Raw genomic sequence first — 22,536 nt, forward strand, 5'->3', positions numbered from 1 at the left:
AATAGGGCACACCATTTCTAGTAAATATTGAAACAATCTTCTGATGCACAACAGTCTAGGACCTTCCCCTTAAGAAGACTCTACAACCTCTCTCTCTGTCAGTGTTATAGAGTCCCCGTTATTTGCTACACACATTATTCATTGACACATTATGATCATCTGTATCAAATCTACTATAAAACGTTTTATTCACATATCTGCTAATCATAATATTAAAGGGTGAAAATTAAAAAGGAAAAAAAGTGTCATAAATTACTCCTGTTGTTCCAAACCTGTAAGACTTTTGTTCATCTTCAAAACACAAATACAGATATTTTATCTTGGAATATTTTAGGTCGGAAATGTTAAATATCTGGGATTGTTTCTGGATAATAATTTGAACTTAACTCTAAATATGGACTGTATCTATAAAAAGTCTAGAAACTATATATTTTGAGGAAATTAAGTAGTTTTGATGCGAGTAAAGACGTGCTTGAAATGGTACATACAGAACTTGAGTGTCCTGAGATAGACAAATTTTCATGCAAATTAAATGGACATTAAAAATATTTCTGTTTCTGTGACAGAAGGCAGTTCTTTTCCTATATGAATATAAAGTAAGAAATTAAGCAAGGTTGTCTGTTATATCACTGCTTTTTGTTGTTGGCTTTTAGCTAGTTGGCTTTAGAAATACTTGCCATAAAGAATAATAAGAGTCAACATAGCAATTAGCAGTTAATGGTGCTCAGAGGCAGGAGGTAAAATAAACCAGTAAAAGAATGTGAAGATTTAGGTGGAAACTTTAATAGCTGGTCATATACACAAATAGATAAATACAAAAAAAATATTTTACAGAAAGAAATGTTCGGTGAAATTATTTGCATAATCTTTGTCTCCCTCTGCTGGTAGAAAAATGTACAACATTTATCTTTTCTGTAGTCTCAGACTTTTGAAACAATTCAAAGGTGTTATTTTCAGCACTCATTTTAATGAGCCATTACTATAAAACAAAAAACTGATGTGAAATCACACAGTCAGTGCGATCGCTGAGTGTCTCAGTGTCTTCAGTCTCTGTAGCGGCTCCTTATTCAAGTCCTATAAAACACACAGAAAGTCACATATGAGTGTGAGATATTACTGGTATCATTTTACAGCCAGAGATATTAGTGAAAAACAAATAGATTAATAACAGTAAATGATAACTCTCACTTTAACACACACACACACACGCACACACACGCGCACACACACGCACACACAGTCTAAAGTGGAGCTGAATTATTATCTTATATTCTCCAGTTTCTCTTCGGTCGGTCAGTCGACGCCATGTCGAAACCGACGAATAGGAATCTCGCTAGAGGGGCCAATCTACTTCGCGTAAAACTAAACAAGCCAATACACATTGGCGTGTAATCATTTGCATCAGCTGTTCAGTCTCGCAGCACGGGCATATAACGAGCAGCTGGTGGTGATTGCACTTCAGCTTTATGCTTCGGAGCCAAGCACTTCGATGCCTTCTTCAAACCTGTCTACACAGCTTTGTGAAACGAGAAAGCAAGCCTCTTCAGGACCTCTCCACCTCGGTGACAGCATGACAGCACTAGAGGATGGATACCTGACCTGAGCCCGAAGGGACCCTTTGGACCGGGCCGGGCCGGGTTTGGACAGATATTTATAAATTATGTTCGGGTCGGGCTCGGTCACATAAGGCATAAGGCATTGAACATTTTAAATTTAAAACAGCTTATTATGTAGGTAGCCAATGTGCCTGATGCTTTCACTTGATGCAAACGTTTGTTTTTGTGATTAAAATACTTGTAAAATATTACCTTAAAGCTTCAGTAGGTAACTACTGAAACAGAAAAATTCGATCCACAGAAATACAGAAAAATTCGGCCCGATCCACACTCTAGACAGCACAGCATGTACTATGCGTGACACACAGCAGCGTGCATAGCAGCACAGCGTGACAGCACAGCACTGCGAACGGTCTTTTATTCTCTCTCTTTCTCTCTCCTTTTTTGTTTTTGAAAAACTGAGCAAAACAAAAAAGCTGTTGTCACAGCTGGTAAGGTGCGCCGGTTAGAGCGTTCAAAACCTATTTTTACAGCTTGTACCAGCAAGAGAGAAACAGCGCACAGACAGGTGCACATTCCTGTCTGTGATCACGGTGACCGCTCCATTGCGTGCTTCAGCACCAGCGAGAGCAGTCCCGAAAAGAGCTTACACAGATAGAAACGCGTCTTTTTAAAGATGACTTTCTATCTGTGTGTTTCTGGACATGGTCGTTACCTGGGGCCACGGGATGGTCACAATCGCTGCTTCGTGTGTCTGGGCATTGAACAAGCTGAGGCAGCTTTTGTGGATGAGTCGCGGAGCTGCGAGACTCTTGTTCCTGCAAATGGGCGGAGTCCCCGCACCTCTGCCTCGATCTAACCCTCCTCAGCGGGTTACTTCAGGCAGTGATGCGGGTAACCTGAGGATCACAGTGAGTGCGCTTCCTTCGGGGAACCAACCCCCTAGGAACCCTCATTCCTCCCATGCTCCGCAGCCAGTAGAGCTGCTGATGGATCGTGCTGGACCATCCACGAGGTGTGTACCAGTCGCTTCCTTCGGCGCTCCCCGCGATGAACAGATGTCGATCGCTGCATCGGAGGGTGGGTCAGACTTCTCTGCAGATGACGATTCGGCGCCACTGCCCCCTTCGGATGTGTCAGCGGTGCCCGAGACGGACCCGGAGATGATGGCCATGCTTTCCCGGGCGCCAACAGGATCGGGCTCGTATGGAACCCTCCACCGTGTCCGAGCCCTCGGGGCTGGACGACTGGTATCTTGCGGTGGCGCACGCTGGTTCTCAGCAACCCACCCCAGTGCCTTTCTTCCCGGAGGTGCATGAGGAGCTCACGGGGGCATGGACGGCACCTTTTACTGCCAGAAACCGCCCCCGTGCCTCCTCCTCCCTTACCACCCTTGATGGCGGGGCAGCTAAGGGTTACTTCTCACAGCAGTTCTCGGCTGTACAAGAGCAGACGGAGGCTATCAAACACATCCTGCCCCTCAGCGACGGGCGACCTAGAGATGGAAGGGACTGCTCTGCAGGAGACGATGAACGCATCTCTGGTTCCGAAGAGGGCGGAGAGATAATCCTCACCACTCTCATCCGCCTCTTCCATCGCTAGCGGGCAGCAGTGTGCGGTTCGAGAATGTAACCAAGCCGCCTCCTGCACCTCCTGCCCTGTGGAGCAGCAGCAGCAGTGGTAACCCCACTTGGGGGTGGCATCACGGCACTCACCGGGTGGCAATCACACCGTGCCGCCAGACCTTCAGCCCGTGGTCAGATCCCTCAGACCCCCCTGCGGGCAGGAGTGCCCTTGGAACAGGTGTCCAGGCATGCTATGGTATTCACAGATGCCTCTGCCACCGGCTGGGGTGCCACTTACAACGGGCATGCAGTGTCAGAGGTGTGGACGGCTCCCCAACTGCATTGGCACATCAACTGCCTCGAGTTGCTGGCAGTACATCTCGCTCTGAGCCGCTTAAAGAGGCCGCTACAGGGCAGAGAAGTGCTGGTCCGTACGGACAACACTGCGACCATTGCGTACATCAACCGGCAAGGTGGTCTACGCTCCCGTCGCATGTCGCAACTCGCCGTCATCTCCTCCTCTGGAGTCAGAAGCATCTGAGGTCGCTTCAAGCCATGTTTGTCCCCGGTGTGCTCAACCGTGTGCCGACGAGCTATCACAAGCTGTGCTCCCGGGAGTGCCCCCGTTCGTGCTCTACGTGTGTTTTACAGAACTCAAAGCATCAGGACCTCAGACCAGCTCTTTGTCTGTTACGGAGGCCAGCAGTTTATGTATGTAGCCAATGTGTATTGGCTTGTTTTAAGTTTCACTTGAAGTAGATTGGCCTATCTAGCAAGATTCCCATTCGTCGGTCTCGACGTGGCGTCTCTGTTCCCTCCCTCAGGGAACGAGGGTTACCATATGTAACCGAGACGTTACACACATATGAGACCTGTTACTGAAATTGGGTCAATTAAAAGGCTTGAAATAAAAATATACTCACAGTAGAATAATGTCTCCAGTTTATAATGTGGATCATTTTTCAGATCAGAGAGCAACGTCACTCCTGAATATCCTAGTTTATTCCCAGACAGATTCAGTTCTCTGAGATGTTCAGGGTTTGATCTCAGAGCTGAAGCCAGAACAGCACAACCTTCATCTGTGACGTCACAATCACTCAACCTGTAGAGAACAATGACACACTCTTCACTTCAGATCAGATCAGATCAGATCAGGGGAGTGTTTCCCGAAAGCATCGTTGGCCGACTATGGTTGCAAGTTCCGTCGTTATCAGCATAGTTCAACGATTTGGTGTTTCCCGAAACCATCGTTCCAACGAACGTTAGCAAACAGCATCGCAAACTTGTGTTGTTGGAACGACAGCTCTCGAGCTGTGGTTAGAAGCATAGTTTCTAGTTTACATGACATGTAGACTGAATAAATCCTTATCTTTAGCAAAATAAGCAAGCTGACATTCAGTACAACCCGTGTTATTTATTTATAATACATACAAATGTAATTTACGTCTTTTAGTTTGTCAAGCGATTTTAAGCACCGTTTTTGAAGACTGCGCATGTGCGAACGTGCTCTACTATGTAAGAACGAGCCAAATAATGAGTCTGGTAATAAAGCAAAATAACTAAAGAAAAATTTGAATTGGTATTCAGATGCCATGTCTGTAACTTATATGACAAAATCTAGCGTTAATTCGATCTCAAACAGATTAATTAAAATAAGTTATTAGTCCACCACGTGCGAGACGTCATAAACCAACGTGGTTGAACGATACTTTGCGACATACGGTTACGGGAAACAGTCGTGACTAGCTAGTTGATTTCTCCAACGATGCATCGTACCATGTTAGTTAAGCAGCGAGCTATATAGTTGTACGGGAAACGCACCCCAGTTTAGCAGTGAATCCATTATTAAAGAGAAAGTTCAAACTTAAAGCTAGTAATGGGCGATATAAACGATATGCGATATAAACTATACAAAATTGGCCTACGATAGAGATTTTTATTCTATTGCACTATCGCGATAATGCATGTTGATGACGCAATCTACCCGCGAAATTTAGAGCCACAAGCTGCAACCGGCTGAAACGCATCATATTCGTCGTCATCTTGAGTAAACATGGCTGACAGCGAAACGGAGGCGCTGGTGAAAAAGATCGGTGCAACATCCATTATTTGGACTTGGTTCCGATTTAAGCCGTCCGACGAGCAGCAGCAAACTATACAGAGTGCGTGGGGAAACCGTTCGGGGTAACACACACGACAAATCTGTTCTACCACCTCAAAACGAAACATGTCACTGAATACCAGCGCGTATTCACAAAATAGTGGTGTAAACACAAAATCTCTGTGTGTTCCCGATTTTAAGATTCGTTGTTGTGTTGCTTTTTAACTGAGAAGACATCAGTTTTTTTGCTCTTTGCATCTTTTGTGTCCTTTAAAAAAATAGCCAAACTAAAACTACATTTGGAGTGCCTTCTGCACTGTTTTGCACGTTTTACTGTCTATGGCATGGCACTACTGTAAATAAACTTTTATACTTGAAGCATTTTCTTTAGTTGACGTATACAGGTGAAACTCGAAAAATTAGAATATCATGCAAAGGTAAAACTAATATATTATATAGACTCATTACATGCAAAGTGAGATATTACAAGGCTTTATTTGTTATAATTTTGATGATTATGGCTTACAGCTTTATGAAAACCTTTTCACAATATTCTAATTTAGAATTTGGGGTTTTTATAAGCTGCTAGCCATAATATAAACATTAGGGCTACTTAAAGTCTCTGCAGCTAGTGTTCTTGAATTTTATTTATCTGCAACATTGTTGTATAATTACAGTTTTGCACAATAAATGTTCTCAAAACGACATACACCGTTTCTTTCTTTCTTTCGTTAAAAAAAAAAAATATATATATTTAGCAGTTGTTTGGCTTTCCTTAGGGTCTGTGTAACCTGTTCTGAAATGAAAGCTTTAGCATAAGTTCTGCCGGGAAGACTCAATTACTACGTCAACTTTTGCTTCACTTCTATCCAATCATATTCTTATGCTCACTGTATAAAAGCTCGGTACTTACACATGTTTGAGTTCGCAGATACTGAAGCGACGATTACCCCCATCCTCCCCACCACCACCAGGATGGTCCTGTCCATACCTCCCGGGGGGGTCGGCTACGCCAAATGACTTTGTATATTATCAGCTTGCTGAGCTGTCAATAAATGTATGATTGTTGAAATAATTCTCCCGAGTCTTTCTGGTAGAAATGGTTTTATTATAATTTATATATCGTGATATATATCGTTATCGCAAGAGGCTGCAATGTATATCGCAATATGGATTTTAGGCCATATCGCCCATCCCTACTTAAAGCACAAATTAATATGTTTGATAGATCATTAGATTAAGATCTAAATGTCACAAAACATGATCATATGTACTGCTCAACTGATCATCTACAGTATCATTCAGTCAGGAAAAATAATCTCTTATTTACACTATATTAGATGTCTGTCTTGTGCAAAATCTGTTTTAATAAATGGCACTATTCACTACATAGGTTAGTTTTACTATGTTAGATCTGTGTGGAGTATCAATTTGTGTGTGTGTGTGTGTGTGTGTGTGTGTGTGTGTGTGTGTGTGTGTGTGTGTGTGTGTGAACAAGAACAAGAAGAACAAGTGTGTGTTTTTTACACAAACACACATTTAAAAACCTTTTTAGAAAGTGTCAGTGCAGAAAGATTAACATAATTAACAGTAAGAATGAAATGGAAGCCCTGAAATTGTTCTCTTCCTATTTGAAGGATAGGACTTGTTCAGTCAGTTTAGGGGATTGTTTTCCTTCTGTTGCCCCTCTTGTGTGTGGGGTTCCACAGGGCTCTGTACTAGGACCAATTTTATTTTCCCTTTATATGCTCCCTCTAGGATCGATTTTTGAGAAATTTGGGATTCAGTATCATCTGTATGCGGATGATTCTCAAATTGATTTACCACTGAAACATGGGCATAAATGTGCCATTCAGTCTCTTTATGCTTCCTGCTCAGCTACTGTTCGGACGCTCTTGCTTACTGCTCCGCGCTTTGCTCTATCGCTTTTATATTTTTATATTTTATCTTCTTTTATCAACTAATTTCAACTTCAGCAAATCAGCACAGTGATCAAACGCTTGGATTACAACAAAAAAGCTGAATTATTTTACTCGACCAGCCTCCCACTGAAAGCTTACATTCCGGGGAAGAGAAAACACAACTGCATAAGGATAAGAGAAAATGCCTCTTCTGGAAACTACTTGCTTCAGCAATTGCCACAGACTTTTACAAAGGATTGCAGTTCTTGAAACAAAGTTATTTGCGGGACCACCAAACCAGACGGAACACACAACAGAGCTCCGTCATGGACGCCCTCAGCATACAGCCGGTGAGTTTCATGAATCTAGTGCTCCTCAACAGGCCATACTGAGTGTAGAGAAACAAGCCGATCGACTTACAAATCGATGGCACTATCAGGGAATGAGACCCAAAGGCACTCGAGACATCAGATTGTCACGAGTATCACATATTGCCGCAGTAGCATCCTCTACCCCAGATACGGCTCTGACAAGGATTGCAAACACTGGTCTCCTACCACCGCCTATACATCTTGAGAACAGATTTGAAGTATTAATGAATGTAAATGAGGAATCCCCAAACGTGATGAATGTGATCGAACACAGACTGAATCAGCCAGTAGCTAACACTGATGCTAACTTGCGCTCAAGGTCGAGCAGACAACATCACTCAGCTCAGAGCGCAGCCGAGCACAGGACTCTGATAGTGGGTGACTCCATTATCTGAAACACTAGTAGCAGGGATACAACTACGTGCTGCCTTCCACAAGCAACAATTTCTGATGTAAACAGGGAACTTGAGAACATTCTGATGAAACATAAGACTGCAAATCGACTCATCATTCATGTGGGGAAAAATTATATTCATAAAGAGCAGTCAGAACTCCTCAAGAAGAATTTCAATGAACTTTTTGAAACACTTAAAAGACTGAAAGTACAAACATTCATCAGTGGACCACTCCCAGCAAGATGAACAAACAGGTTTTCACGGTTGCTTGGGCTTAATACATGGCTCCAAAAAACATGCAATATAAAAGGAGTGAACTTCAATCTTTTCTGGAGTCAGAGGAAACTGTTCCAACAGGACGGCCTCCACCCAAACAAACTTGGTTCAAGAGTGCTAAAGGACAATATCTACTTCTCCCTCAATCATCCTTCTGCAGTGTGTGCCAATCCACTCAACCTGAATGGCACGCACATGATAACACCACTCAGCCACAACAACTTCTGCTCATGGCTGAGCCCTGCCCACAGAGCTCACCACAGACAGACTGTGACATACTAGAACTGCTCCAAGATTCAACACCCAAGGACGACTTCCTGGAAAACAGCCAGGGAAACCAGGACAGCATATTACAGGCTCCGATAACACCAGAGCAACAGTCCTTCTCACCAGACACGCTATCTCTATCTCCACCATCTCCACTTCTGGGCTTCTCAGAGAAAATGGAAAAACTGGTCTATGCTGAAACCAAACTATCCCACTCTTTTGCAAGCCCCCAGATATCAACCAAAAAACGGCAGGCCCTACAACCACCAAAGCCTGCTGGCCCCGCTCGCCCTCCCCCTCCTCCTGCAAGAGTTCTTCGGGCTCTGCCACAACGACAGGGCTCACACCCTCCTCCTTCGGCTCGAGGTGAACTAAAAACAACTGATACCAGCTCTCATTGATATGTGCCGGGTCCCCGCTATGATAACAGTAACTTTCTCAAATGTTTACAGAACAAGCGGGAACCCTGTGTGCCTGTATCTTTCTCTATTGCTGTTCGATTACATGATAGAAAGTCTAAGGCCTTCAAAAGCCATACAGCAAACCCATCTAATATGGTGCCTATTACACGCCAAACTAAGACTGCTGTGGGGACAAAAAGTAAGACTGTTAAGTTAGCACTCTTAAATATCTGCTCACTTAAAAATAAATCACTTCTAGTCAATGACTTAATAACCACATACAACCTGGATTTTATGTTTCTAAATTAAACTTGGCTAGAAGACAACTGCAGTGCAACTGTCCTCAATGAAACATCCCCTCCTAACTTTAATTTTATGAGTGTCTGCAGAGTGGGTAGGAGAGGTGGGGGAGTAGCTGCTCTTTTTAAAGATGTCTATCAATGCAAGCAAATATCATTTGGTAATTACCCGTCTTTCGAATATCTGGGTATTGTGTTAAAAGGTGCTCCTCGCATTTTACTTATTATTGTTTACAGGCCTCCAAAATACTCTTCAGCCTTTTCTGAGGACTTTACAGAACTGTTATCAACCATTTCCTCAGAGTTTGACTGTTTTGCTATTGCTGGAGATTTTAACATTCACATAGAAAATGCAGAAAACAATATGGCAAAAGAAATCAAAACTGTTTTAAAAACTTTTGATCTGACTCAGCATGTACATGGACCGACACACAATCGTGGACACACTCTAGATTTACTTATCAGTAAGGGTCTAAACATTTCATCGATTGTTATTAAGGATGTAGCACTGTCTGATCATTTCTGTATTTTCTTTGATATATTGATCTCTCCTGCCATTGAAGCTAGATCTGTGTCTGTCAAGAAGAGATGCTTAAATGAGAACAATAGTATACTATTTATGAAGGCTATATCTTTAACACCAAGCATATCTGCTGTTGATTTTCTCCTTGATTCTTTTAACTCAAAAGTTAAAAGTGTAATTGATGATATTGCTCCTGTGAAAGTCAGGAAGAGTGGTAGACAAAAGGCACCTTGGAGAAACTCAACAGCAGTGCAAAATATGAAAAGACAATGCAGAAAAGCAGAGCGCATGTGGCGGAAGACAAAACTTGTAGTCCACTATAACATCTACAAAGACACCATCCATGCTTTCAATATGGAACTAGGCAAAGCTAGACAGACTTTCTTCTCAAATATTATAAACAGCAACTTAAACAACACACGCACTCTTTTTGCTACTGTTGAGAGATTAACAAACCCCCCGAGCCAGATTCCCAGTGAAATGCTCTCAGACAGCAAGTGCAGTGAGTTCGCTTCTTTCTTCTCTGAGAAAATCAATAATATCAGAAAGGTGATCAGCACATCCTTGAGTTGCACTGGGGTCAGACAGATCAGACCACAACCTGAGAAAGTAGTTACTATGTCTGATTTCAAAGAAATTGATGGCAAAATTTTAGAAGAAACCGTACAGCACCTTAAAAAACATCAACCTGCGCCCTTGACGCTCTTCCCACATCTTTCTTCAAAAGTGTGTTAAACAGCTTAGAAGCAGATCTGCTAGAAGTGGTAAATGCCTCACTTCTCTCTGTGAGTTTTCCAAACTCCCTGAAAACTGCAGTTGTCAAACCCCTCCTGAAAAAGAGCAATCTGGATAAGACTATATTAAGCAATTATAGACCGATCTCAAATCTTCCTTTCATTGGCAAGATCATTGAAAAAGTTGTTTTCAATCAGCTGAACAAATTCTTAAGCTCGAATGGATACTTTGACAATTTTCGATCTGGTTTCCGATCGCATCACAGCACAGAGACAGCGCTCATAAAGATAATTAACGATATTCGCTTAAATACTGATACAGACAAATTATCAGTGCTGGTACTACTCGACCTCAGTGCTGCATTTGACACTGTTGATCACAACATACTTCTTGACAGGCTGGAAAACTGGGTGGGGCTTTCTGGGATAGTCCTAAAATGGTTCAGGTCATACTTAGAAGCGAGAGGTTATTATGTGAGTATAGGAGGCCATAAGTCTGAGTGGACATCCATGACATGCGGAGTTCCTCAAGGCTCAATTCTTGCGCCACTCCTATTCAACCTGTACATGCTTCCAATGAGCCAAATAATGAGAAAGAACCAAATCTCTTACCACAGCTATGCAGACGACACAGATCTACTTAGTCCCATCACCTAACGATTACAGCCCCATTGACTCCCTGTTCCAATGCATTGATGAAGTAAACAGTTGGATGTGCCAAAACTTTCTTCAGTTAAACAAAGACAAAACTGAAGTCATTGCGTTTGGAAACAAAGATGAAGTTCTCAAGGTGAATGCATACCTTCACTCTAGAGGTCAAACAACTAAAAATCAAGTCAGGAATCTTGGTGTGTCTCTAGAGTCAGACCTTAGCTTCAGTAGTCATGTCAAAGCAATAACTAAATCAGCATACTATCATCTGAAAAATATTGCAAGAATTAGATGCTTTGTTTCCAGTCAGGACTTAGAAAAACTTGTGCATGCTTTCATCACCAGCAGGGTGGATTATTGTAATGGACTCCTTACTGGCTTTCCCAAAAAGACCATAAGACAGTTGCAGCTCATACAGAACGCTGCTGCCAGGATTCTGAGCAGAACCAGAAAATTTGAACACATCACACCAGTCCTCAGGTCTTTACACTGGCTTCCAGTCACATTTAGGATTGATTTTAAAGTATTATTACTGGTATATAAATCATTTAATGGACTAGGACCTCAATACATTGCAGATATGCTCACTGAATATAAACCCAACAGATCACTCAGATCATTAGGATCACATCAACTAGAAATACCAAGGGTTCACTCAAAGCAAGGAGAGTCCGCTTTTAGCTATGCCAGCCGCAGCTGGAACCAGCTTCCAGAAGAGATCAGGTGTGCTCCTACAGTAGCCACATTAAAATCCAGACTCAAAACACTTCTGTTTAGCTTTGCATTTACTGAATGAGCATTGTGCCACTGTTCGTAGAAAAGTATTTGAATGACGATATTAAAGTTTTCGTCTGAGAAAGAACTACGAATGTGAATGCAGGGCTAAGGAAAGTGAAAAGAATGTGCAAGTAAATGAAAGAGAAAAGAAAGTTGATAGATGGAAGTCGTAAGAAGATTGAAAGAGAAAAGAAAGTTGATAGATGGAAGTCGTAAGAAGATTGAAAGAGAAAAGAAAGTTGATAGATGGAAGTCGTAAGAAGATTGAAAGAGAAAAGAAAGTTGATAGATGGTAAGAAGATTGAAAGAGAAAAGAAAGTTGATAGATGGAAGTCGTAAGAAGATTGAAAGAGAAAAGAAAGTTGATAGATGGAAGTCGTAAGAAGATTGAAAGAGAAAAGAAAGTTGATACATGTAAGTCGTAAGAAGATCCTTTTAAAAGAAAGATCTATAATAGCTGATGTAAAATACGTCCGACTGTTTGCACTGTATTTTATTATTTTATTTTCCAAACTATTCAGGAAGATTTTATTAATTTTTAGGGCTGTCTGATTGGAAGAGATTTTGAAGGGGAACGGGAGAGCTTCACTCCGACGAGGCGAGTGAAGATTAGCTATACTATGGAGAGTATAAAGGTTCGCTGTTTGTTTAAAACAGCAAAAGTGAAACGTGCTCTGTGGGGGCCCCACTGGGCAATACTGGTGTAAGACACCACCCCAGCAGAGGACGTCCCTGGATTGTAGGTCAAGTGGCACCGCAAACCTGCTCAATCACTTCCATCTCAGATAGGGTTTTAATTATTCTTATTTCTTTTGATTATTTTAATTTCTTCTATGTAAAGCACTTTGAATTACCACTGTTTAGCTTTGCATTTACTGAATGAGCACTGTGCCACTGTTCGTCCGACTGTTTGCACTGTATTTTATTTTCCAAACTGTTTTAATTATTCTTATTTCTTTTATTATTTATGTAATTATTTTAATTTCTTCTATGTAAAGCACTTTGAATTACCACTGTGTATGAAATGTGCTATATAAATAAACTTGCCTTGCCTTGAAAAATGAAAAAGAAAAAAAAGTCATCAATTACTCACGCTCATGTTTTAAGACTTTTGTTTATCTTCAAAACACAAATACATATTTTATCTCTGAATATTTTATTGGTCGGAAATTTTAAATATCTGGGTTTGTTTCTGCATAATAATTTGAACTTAATTCTAAATATGGACTATATAAAAAGTCTAGAGACTATATATTTTGAGGAAATTAAGTCGTTTTGATGCGAGTAAAGACGTGCTTGAAATGGTATATACAGATCTCGAGTGTCCTGAGATAGACAAATTTCCATGAAAATGAAATGGACAATAAAAATATTTAATTTAATTTCATAATTCCTGTTTCTTTGGAACAGTGGGGACGCGTACCCACCAGGTTTCGTCATGAGTCATTTTGTACCCACCACTTTTTTTCTTTTTCTTTTTACCTCGAGCTCAATTTAGTCGTTCTGCTGCTGCGCTGGGTACACGCTTCTCTGTTCATAAACACTGCAACAACTGTAACATTAGGATACGTTTGGGGGGAGGGGTGGTTGGGCACGCGGCATGAGAACCGTGGGGGCTGCCCTGCTGAAAATGAAGTAGAAATGCTTAAAGGGTAACTAAACACTAAAGTAAACCAACTTTTTTTAGTTAATGATCTGTAAGAATGGAGCTTCATAAATGCTGTTCATTGATTCGAGTACTTTTTTTAACATTTGAGTATAAAGTGTTTTAATTTTCAAATATATGGTGTAAAAATGTCTGAGTGCTGCCCTCTTCAGGTTAAACGGAATATCCTGCAGTAGGGGTACTCTCTGACGTAGGCGTACTCTATGACGGTACTCTGTCACACCCCTGGCAGCCCCTGGTATAAAAGCATCTGGTTCCGTCAAAACCAGAGCGAGTCAGGAGCTGGAAATTGGAATTACGAGTATTGAAAACGATCAGGATAGCGTATTTTAGCATCTAGTTAGCATAGCATTTATATAGTTATTTAGATGATTTCGTGTAGCCTAGGTAGTTATTTAGCACAGTTGTTAGTGTTGTTAGAAGCATAGTTAGTTAGTAGCATAGTATTGCATCAGTTAGGATAGTGTAGATTTTTAGCATTAGCTTTATCTGTATTTAGGACAGTGGTTAGCATGTCCTAAAGGTGTATTGTTGCCGGTTGCAACAGCACTGCTGGACTGTATAACTTTCCACCAGACTTGGAAATTAGGCGCCAGTGTTTACATGCACTTGTGTGCTAAACGCTGCTCTTCCTGCATGGACTCCACCCCCGCCGGCGCGTTTTGCTGGATATTTTTTTTCACATAGCGGCAAAATATGCTTAACGTAGGTTAATAGTAATAATAATCCACTCAGATACTGGACCCATTCTCTCTTGCGCGGCTGCTTCGCTAGCATCGTCAGATGCCGATCGCGATGTGGGAGTTAATGCGATGCTACACCGCAGTTTGAGCTAGCGGCTCAAATTGATATGGGTTTAGCTCTGTGTCCACAGACAATTCCTCCACTTCAGGGGAAGGTGGGGGAGAAAAATCCTCAACTTTAAATGACCGCTCTGTTGCAAAGCTACTTGCGTCACTCCAGTCACTCTCCATCTTAGCGAGTCTGACAGCAGCTGTCAATCACTGCGTCACTGTGGGTCTGTCAGTCACCCGCTCAGCCCCGCCCTCGGTTCGTCCGTTGGGCTCTGCCCACTTTTCCAGCATTTTTCAAATATTGCCAGTGGGTGGAGTCAGGCTCTGACCAGGGGTTTAGTTACCCTTTAATAATGTCAGATAACGTCCAAAATAATTTGAATTTGGGTTAGATTTTTTTTACCGTTTTCAGTGGTTATGAGGAGCAATATGAGAGAGAAATTAGGTAATCATTGTTTAGGTACATTAAACCACGCCATGTCATATTGTCAACATGGTACTTATGAAGCAAAATAATCATATGTCTAATGCATTTTGAAAACTTAAGGTTTTCTTCTTTATAAAACGAGTCGGACATCATCACATGTTTGTATAAAGTTTTATTTATTTACATTAGTAAGCTACAGGACATCGTCTTTTAAAACATGACCTGCGCGAAAGATAAAAAATAATAATGCGTCACTGTACCCAGCACATTTCAAACCAAACTGACGCCCATAAATATACATTTAAAATTTGTAATTGTTCCGTGAATTCTTAAATTCGAAGAACAAAACCTGCAGCTCTCGTTGACAGACATCTTATTCTAAACACAATCCTCTCTCCTCTGATCATTCCGTTTATATACTGTCTATGGATCATTCGGATACGTGTTTACGGCCGGTTCAGGCGCATGACATACGTCATGAACAGACGTTAGCGATTGATTATGGCAGATCCTGAATGGCTCTGAGCAGATCCAATAGTTTTATACTTCAATAGAGTACCCGCCTACAAGGAAGTTAACGCTTGTCAATGGAGAGAGGCCAGACTCACTGTGCAAATGAAATGTACGAGAGTCTGGAAGAACCAGGCTATGCTTTTTGTTGTTGGCTTTAGAAATACTTGCCATAAAGAAGAATAAGTGTCAACATATAGCAATTAGTAGTTAATGGTGTTCAGAGGCAGGAGGGAAAATAAACCAGTACAAGAATGTGAAGATTTAAGAGGAGACTTTAATAGCTTGCCATATACAGAAATAAATCAGTGAAATTATTTGCATAATCGTTGTCTCCTTCTGCTGGTAGAAAATTTTACAACGTTTATTTTTTCTGTAGTCTCAGACTTGAAACAATTGAATTGAAACAATTCACAGCTGCTATTTTCAGCACTTATTTTCATGAGCCATTACAATAAAACAAGAAACTGGTGTGAAGTCACACACACATGTCAGTGTGATCGCGGTGTGTTTCTGTGTCTTCAGTCTCTGTAGCGGCTCCTTATTCACCATCAGCTGATCCTGAGGAAACTGAACTGACGTCTAAATACTGAGAGTCCTACAATAAAACACACAGACAGACACGTATTACTGCTGTCACATCACATCTGGAGATCATGTATATTCATATTACAGCCAGAGAAAAACTAATAGATTAATAACAGTAAATGATAACTCACTTTATCACTACTTTATAATACACACACACACACACACACACAATGTTTACATCCAACCAAATCATTCGTTAGTAATCAGATTGATATATAATTATTAAGTCTGCAGTTTAAAACAAAAACAATGTAGGGGAATAGTATGTGTAAACAGCGGGGAATATTTGTGCAGTGTGTGCATGTCAAAAACTCAATTACAATTTGAAGCTTGAAGCTATTCATAGATCATATTCACATTACAGAATTAAACTCTTATTAAAAAAGATTTACAGAGACTAAAGTGAAGCTGAATTATTATCTTATATTCTCCAGTTACACACATATGAGACCTGTTACTGAAATTGGGTAAATTTAAAGGCTTGAAATAAAGATATACTCACAGTAGAATAATTTATCCAGTTTATAGTGTGGATCATCCTTCAGATCAGAGAGCAACTTCACTCCTGAATCTCCTAGTTTATTCCAAGACAGATCCAGATATCTCAGGTGTTCAGGGTTTGATCTCAGAGCTGAAGCCAGAGCAACACAACCTTCATCTGTGACGCCACAATCCCTCAACCTGTAGAGAACAATGACACACTCTTCACTCTCTCAGATCAGATCAGATCAGTTTAGCAGTGAATCCATTATTAAAGAGAAAGTTCAAACTTAACCCTCTGGGGTCTGAGGTGTTTTCTGGGTCCTGGAGGTGTTCTGACATGCTCTGACATTTGTGCTTATTTCTGTTACTTGTGACATTTTCATGGCTAAAATCTTATTACACTGCATTCAGCACAAACTCTGCTACAATAATATGTCAGCAGCATGTATGTAAAAGTTTGTAGTTTTGAGATAATATCATTTATGCGTGGTTTGTGAAAATGACAAAAAAAAGTCACTGAAATAAGGTCATGAAACCCAAACTGATTATTTCTACACAAGACTTTTGAAAATTGTATCACGTTGCCTAGAATATTTGCTCCAAAACTATGTGAAAATCACCTTGACTACTCATTCAGATAAGACAATATATTGATTTAAAATTTGTAATACATGTCTTGTGTACATGGCCGCGGAAAGTAGGGGTGCTGAGGGTGCTGCAGCACCCCCTGACGACAGCTGTTTCACTACATTGGCATTTAAGATGACATGACTTTAAATAACTTTCAACGTGTTTTTTAAAATACCTTCTACCTTTATAAAATTACTCTAAAGATTATTTCGTTTTGATATGTTGTCGAATATGGTTTTATAACTAAAAGAAATGTATATAGCCTACCAAAAGGCAAAAGCCGATCCTGCATGGAGAAAACACTGCTGAGGACCAGCATCTCAGAACTCATTTGACACTCATTTAATGCATGATCTTGTTCACTCAGACATCGGTGAAAAAATTTAATAGATGTCTTGATTAAAGCATTCTTTGGCTTTAGGAGAACGTGTTTTTCCATCCCACTCTTTTCCATTGTTTTTCAGTGTGAACGCACTCGTGTTTAACTGTTGCGCTACATATTTAGAAGACGCTTTTATCCAAAAAAGGAACAAAGCAATTCGTCAAATGTCATTCATAATACGGATTAGACAATAGTAATACAGGGCTAAGATTATCACAAATAAACACAAGATTTTGACGCATATCCAAGGGTTTGTGGCGGGGAGTGTGAAGCGCGCACTGCATGGCACGGAGGCGTGGGCGCGAACTCCTATCAACAGTGAAACAACTTCTATAGTTGTTTTTAACCGTGAAAATACTCTATAATTTCTGGTCATACAGAAAATAATAATACATTATTCGTAACTACTTTTATTTGTGTAAACTCACAATAACAAGAAAACGTTGTGCGTTTGTAAAATAAAATAAAACAATCATGCCGCGCTTTCATGATCTCCGTGAACTGGAGCGCGAGAACTGAAATAAAATATAGCCTATGCCTATGTAGGCTAAAGCTTGAAATGTCCACTTTAAAACGAACAAATTCGAATCGAAAGCTAATACATTTTGTTCTGATTATGTAATCCGTATGAAAGGTGGATTTCTCTTAAGGCGCATCCACTTAACAGCGGAGATGGAGATGTGTTTTTAGCCGACACTGATTTAGAAAACAATAGTTTATTAATAAACAATTCAAATGCCTCGTTATTTTTTCAGACACATTTATTATCATTAGCCTTTCTGTGGTTGCAGAGACATAGGCCCCCTCTTCTCATTCAGCACTGCGGGAAAAATATAATTTCCAGGTTCTAATTTTGTCTTAGAAAAATAGTAAAATCAACAAAAAAAATCTATATTAATTTGTGAATATTTTAAATGTTTAATAAAGGGACAATAAGTCATAAACAAAAATTCGTCAATATTTTTTTTTTTTGCGCAGCATTCGGTCTAGCCTACAGTTCAAATTAAAATTGTGTTGGTCAACTTAGCGTTTTAAAAATACAACAACCGTTTTCGTTTTGGATAAGTGCCCTGGATATAAGCCTACCTCTCTTAAATATTTTTGTTCTCTCTGTTTTGTCATTTAGTAAACTTTATAGATTTCAACCATATTATTCCTTCTTGAGTCTCTTTAACAAGAACTTAGATTAATGTATGAATTGAATAGTGATTTTGTGACCTATGATGAGGGAAGAACCATGATACCCTTGGTAGTATCAAATGATAGCCTATAGCGATGTCATCAGGATACACACACCGGTAGGCAGTGGCCATCCTTACCTGGTGACCACCAGAATTTATAGTTTACCCACCTCTTTTTTTGGTTGCGCTCGCGTCTCGCGCATGACACAGCGTTCTCAAAACGCAGCACTCTAGTTAAAATAAGTTAAACTAAAACGCGCCTCGAGACCTTGCGTTTTTCCCTCTTCCACTGCCCGCGTTTGGCATCTTGCATTTTCGCTTTGAAAGATTATACATTCTGTGTGAACCGGCACATAACTCAACTGAGCATGTATCATAAGGTAAGATGCAGCTTTTTGTGCTGTGTTTTTAAAATGTATCATGAGTTCTGAGCGTTCTCACATAACTCTGTCCTCATTCATTTGTATGGTCATCTTTTTGTTTGGGCTTTTTAATATTATGATTTTGTTAAAAAAATTCTCTACCATCACCACCCCGCAATATCAAGCCCCGCCCCATTAAGCCCCGCCCCCAGCACCCCCTAGATAAAATATGTTCCCGCGCCTCTGCTTGTGTAAGAAAGCTTTATGCGAGTAGGCGTAAACCATCCATGAATATTGAGTGTTTCACACCTGAGAGAGACAAAGAGCCTCCCATAATGGCCCTATTAGGAGCTCTCAGGTCCTATGAGGAACTTTGAACAAAGAATGAGGAGATTTAAAAAAGAATGGCTTTTTGATTGTTTGGATTTATTTACAACACAACAATCCAAAGATACACAACAAATGGCAAAAAAAGCACATTATTTAACACACTGAACTAAAGACAGAGACTTAACCAGTCACACACATTTGTGCCATTCCTGAAACATAGTGCATACCTGTCATTTCCCAGATGTTTGATTTTCACTTTACCATGTTCTGCTCATGTTGAAGTCAGCAGGACTATACCTAAAAAAAATAAAAAATAAAGCTGTGAACATGCTGATATCAAGAGAAACTAGGGCTGCACGATTTTGGAAATACATTTTAGATTTGTTCTGGTTAAAATTGCTTTTTAAAATTTATAAAATACACACACACGCACACACACACACACACACACACACACACACATATATATATATATATACCAGGTTTGTTGTGCCTTGTAGACATACATGCAGGGCTGCATAAAATAATAACAATAGTAGGCTATAGCAGGCATCGTTAAAAAGGAACACTTCAGTAACACTACACTAGAGAAAAATATATTTATTATCATATGTTACTTCAAATGTTTACATCGATGTGACGTGTTTCGTTGTCACGGCTACATAAACAAATTTCCGCACACAGGAAGACGGATGTTATGGTAATATTTTACATGTATTTTAATCACAAAAACGAACGTTTGCATCAAGTGAAAGCATCAGGCACATTGGCTACCTACATAATAAGCTGTTTTAAATGTAAAATGTTTAATGCGGCTCTGATGTGGGCTCGGGTCGGGTATATACATCCTCTATTTCAAACACACAGCGCGACTGAGAACATTCACTGAAGCATCGAGCAACAGTTCGAATGCAATGTGAAGTGTATGCAACAATACTATTATAATTCAGAATAATTTCTTACCTTAAAATCTTTCTTGTCTTCAAATCGCGTTCTTCTTCTACTGATGTAAATCCAATAATCTCACAGCGTGTCTTCCAAACTCGACGAACAGCAGAGGACTGATGAAGTTTGGCGCCGCTTTGTTGTTGAGGTAATGGGCGCGTTCGCGCGACGCATGGACGATTTGCATCTCTATATGTTTTGCGCGTGTGGGTGTGGTCACATTAAAACTAATGATCAAGGGTTAGAGAACCTGGATATCTTGTTGGTTTTATACAAATTACTTAAACAGAGAATATTTGTTTTCGTTTTGATTCAGATCATTTAAAACTACACACTTAAATGATTATAAAGATATAGAGCTCATAAATGTGTGTCAAGTATTCGCTGAGTTTTGTTTATGTTTAGATACGTCCTCAAGAAAAAAAAAGTTCACGAGACGGAGGCAGAAAGCACACCCTGTTTAATTTCTTTATTTTACAAAGGCACAACGTTTTGTTTTGATTGTAAGTGGACACATACACATCTCACAGATTCGTTTTTCATATTTATTAAGTCTGTATGACCATATATGACGGAGTATTTTAAGTTTATTTAGCTGCTATGTAAAAAAAAAAATCGAGCAAATCACGCCGGCATTATTGCCGATGAACAGTGAGAATGAATCCAGCATGTTCTTTATTTCTCAGTTCTGACTGTGTTGAGCTCGAGTCTGTTTAAAGTCAAGAGACTGAAATGTTGATTGTGTGTGAAGTGTGTATTTCAGTGTGACTCAGTCCTGCAGATTCATGTTACTGAGGATCAGCTCATGTGTTCAATCATTTACAGTTCTATAATCTGAACTAACTCACAGCAGCAGAAAGAGGCTGAACACTTCAAATATACTTTACATTGTGATTCATGTGTGAGTCAAATATGATCTTACCCCAGTATCTCCAGTTTACAGTGAGGATTCTGTAGGACATCAGACAGCAGATTCACTGATTTTCCTATTTTATTCAATGACAGATCCAGTAATCTCAGGTGTTCAGGGTTTGATCTCAGAGCTGAAGTCAGAGCAGCAAAAATTTCATCTGTTATGCCACAATCCCTTAACCTGTAGAGAACAATGACACACTCTTCACTCTCTCAGATCAGATCAGATCAGTTTAGCAGTTCATTATTAGAATTCATTATAAAAGAAAAAGTTTAAACTTAAAGCACAAATTAATATGTTTGATGGATCGTTAGATTGAGATCTAAAATGGCACAAAACATGAACATAAAACATCTCAAGTACCATTCAATCAGGGAAAATTATCTCTTATTTACACTATATTAGAAGTCAGTCTTGTGCAAAATCTGCTTTAATAAATGACTGTATTCCACTTCTCAAACTGTGGTACGCAGATGAATCACTGAATTAAATATTAATTTTACTGGTGGATGATGAAATTATGAAAAGTTAAACGAAACTGCTATCGTGGCTTCAATCTGGCAAGAGAAGTGCGGATCAGTGTTGCGTTTCCCAAAACCATTGTTAGCCACCACTGGTTTCCTGTAACTCAAACTGTAGAGCGCTGGCGCTTCCAACACCAATGCCATTTGATTCCCAGGGAAATTAAGAACTGACAAGAATGTAAATGTGTACCTTGAAATGCAATGTAAGTCGCTTTGGATAAAAGCATCTGCCAAATGTAAATGTAATGCAAAATGGTTGCAAGTGTAGCGTCTCGATGAAATCACGATGACTTATTAATTCTAAAGAGTCAAATAGCTTTTAACCCATGGGACTGTTTCATGTAAATCAAATGCCTAGCGCCAAAAAGTTTGGATAATTGACACTTTTAGTGTCCTGGTACAAGCTAAACAGACACATTCCAAACTCTGTCATGAGCTTCAAAAAGACTCTAAGCCACTCAAATCCTCTCCCCCAAGCAGGCCAGCAGATAAGATGGCATGAACAGACATTTTGAATGCATCAACACACATACACAGTTTTCCATTTAATTCAGTTACCAAGTCATTCCAAAATGTATACAATATTTTCTTATTGTATTGTAGCTCATATTAACCTAGTTATGACTTTCTAGTTGTGTTAGTTGAATTCTAAACACCTATATTCAAGCCTAAGAATGAATCTCCGCTTTTATGTCTTCCAAACATATCTTCCTTGGTATTGAATTAAACCTCTCAGTCTGCCCTAGCTGCACATATACAGGAGATTACAGTAAAATGTATTATTCTATGTGTACATCTTTATGGAGTAGAAATGACGAATTCTAAACGCCGTCATAACTTATGCAGATGAACCGTCCTGACAAGACAAAGAGAATCTTCCCGCGCGAGAATCACCAAAGGTGATTGGTCGTCCACGCGAAAGGAGGTGTAAACAAGAACTCCTTAAAGAGGAAGAACTTCAGTTTACAGTTCAGTTCATGT

At 40.0% G+C, this 22,536-nt stretch overlaps 1 protein-coding gene across 3 annotated transcripts in view; it reads right to left on the minus strand.

Annotated features, from left to right (window-relative positions):
- Nucleotides 1-14,859: 14,859 nt before the first annotated feature.
- LOC306996944 (NACHT, LRR and PYD domains-containing protein 3-like) overlaps nt 14,860-22,536 on the minus strand; it is a 34,570-nt gene continuing 26,893 nt past the window's right edge. For all 3 annotated transcript variants that reach the window (XM_079609903.1, XM_079609902.1, XM_079609904.1), the window contains exons 10-12: nt 21,041-21,211; nt 16,308-16,486; nt 14,860-15,812 (exon numbers count right to left, since the gene is read on the minus strand). In XM_079609903.1, the coding sequence (XP_079466029.1) occupies nt 15,811-15,812; nt 16,308-16,486; nt 21,041-21,211 (352 nt within the window). In that variant the 3' untranslated portion in view covers nt 14,860-15,810. The remainder of the gene's footprint in view (nt 15,813-16,307; nt 16,487-21,040; nt 21,212-22,536) is intronic.

The sequence above is a fragment of the Phoxinus phoxinus genome (assembly GCF_949152265.1).
Source record: "Phoxinus phoxinus genome assembly, chromosome: 4".
Taxonomy (NCBI): Eukaryota; Metazoa; Chordata; class Actinopteri; order Cypriniformes; family Leuciscidae; genus Phoxinus; species Phoxinus phoxinus.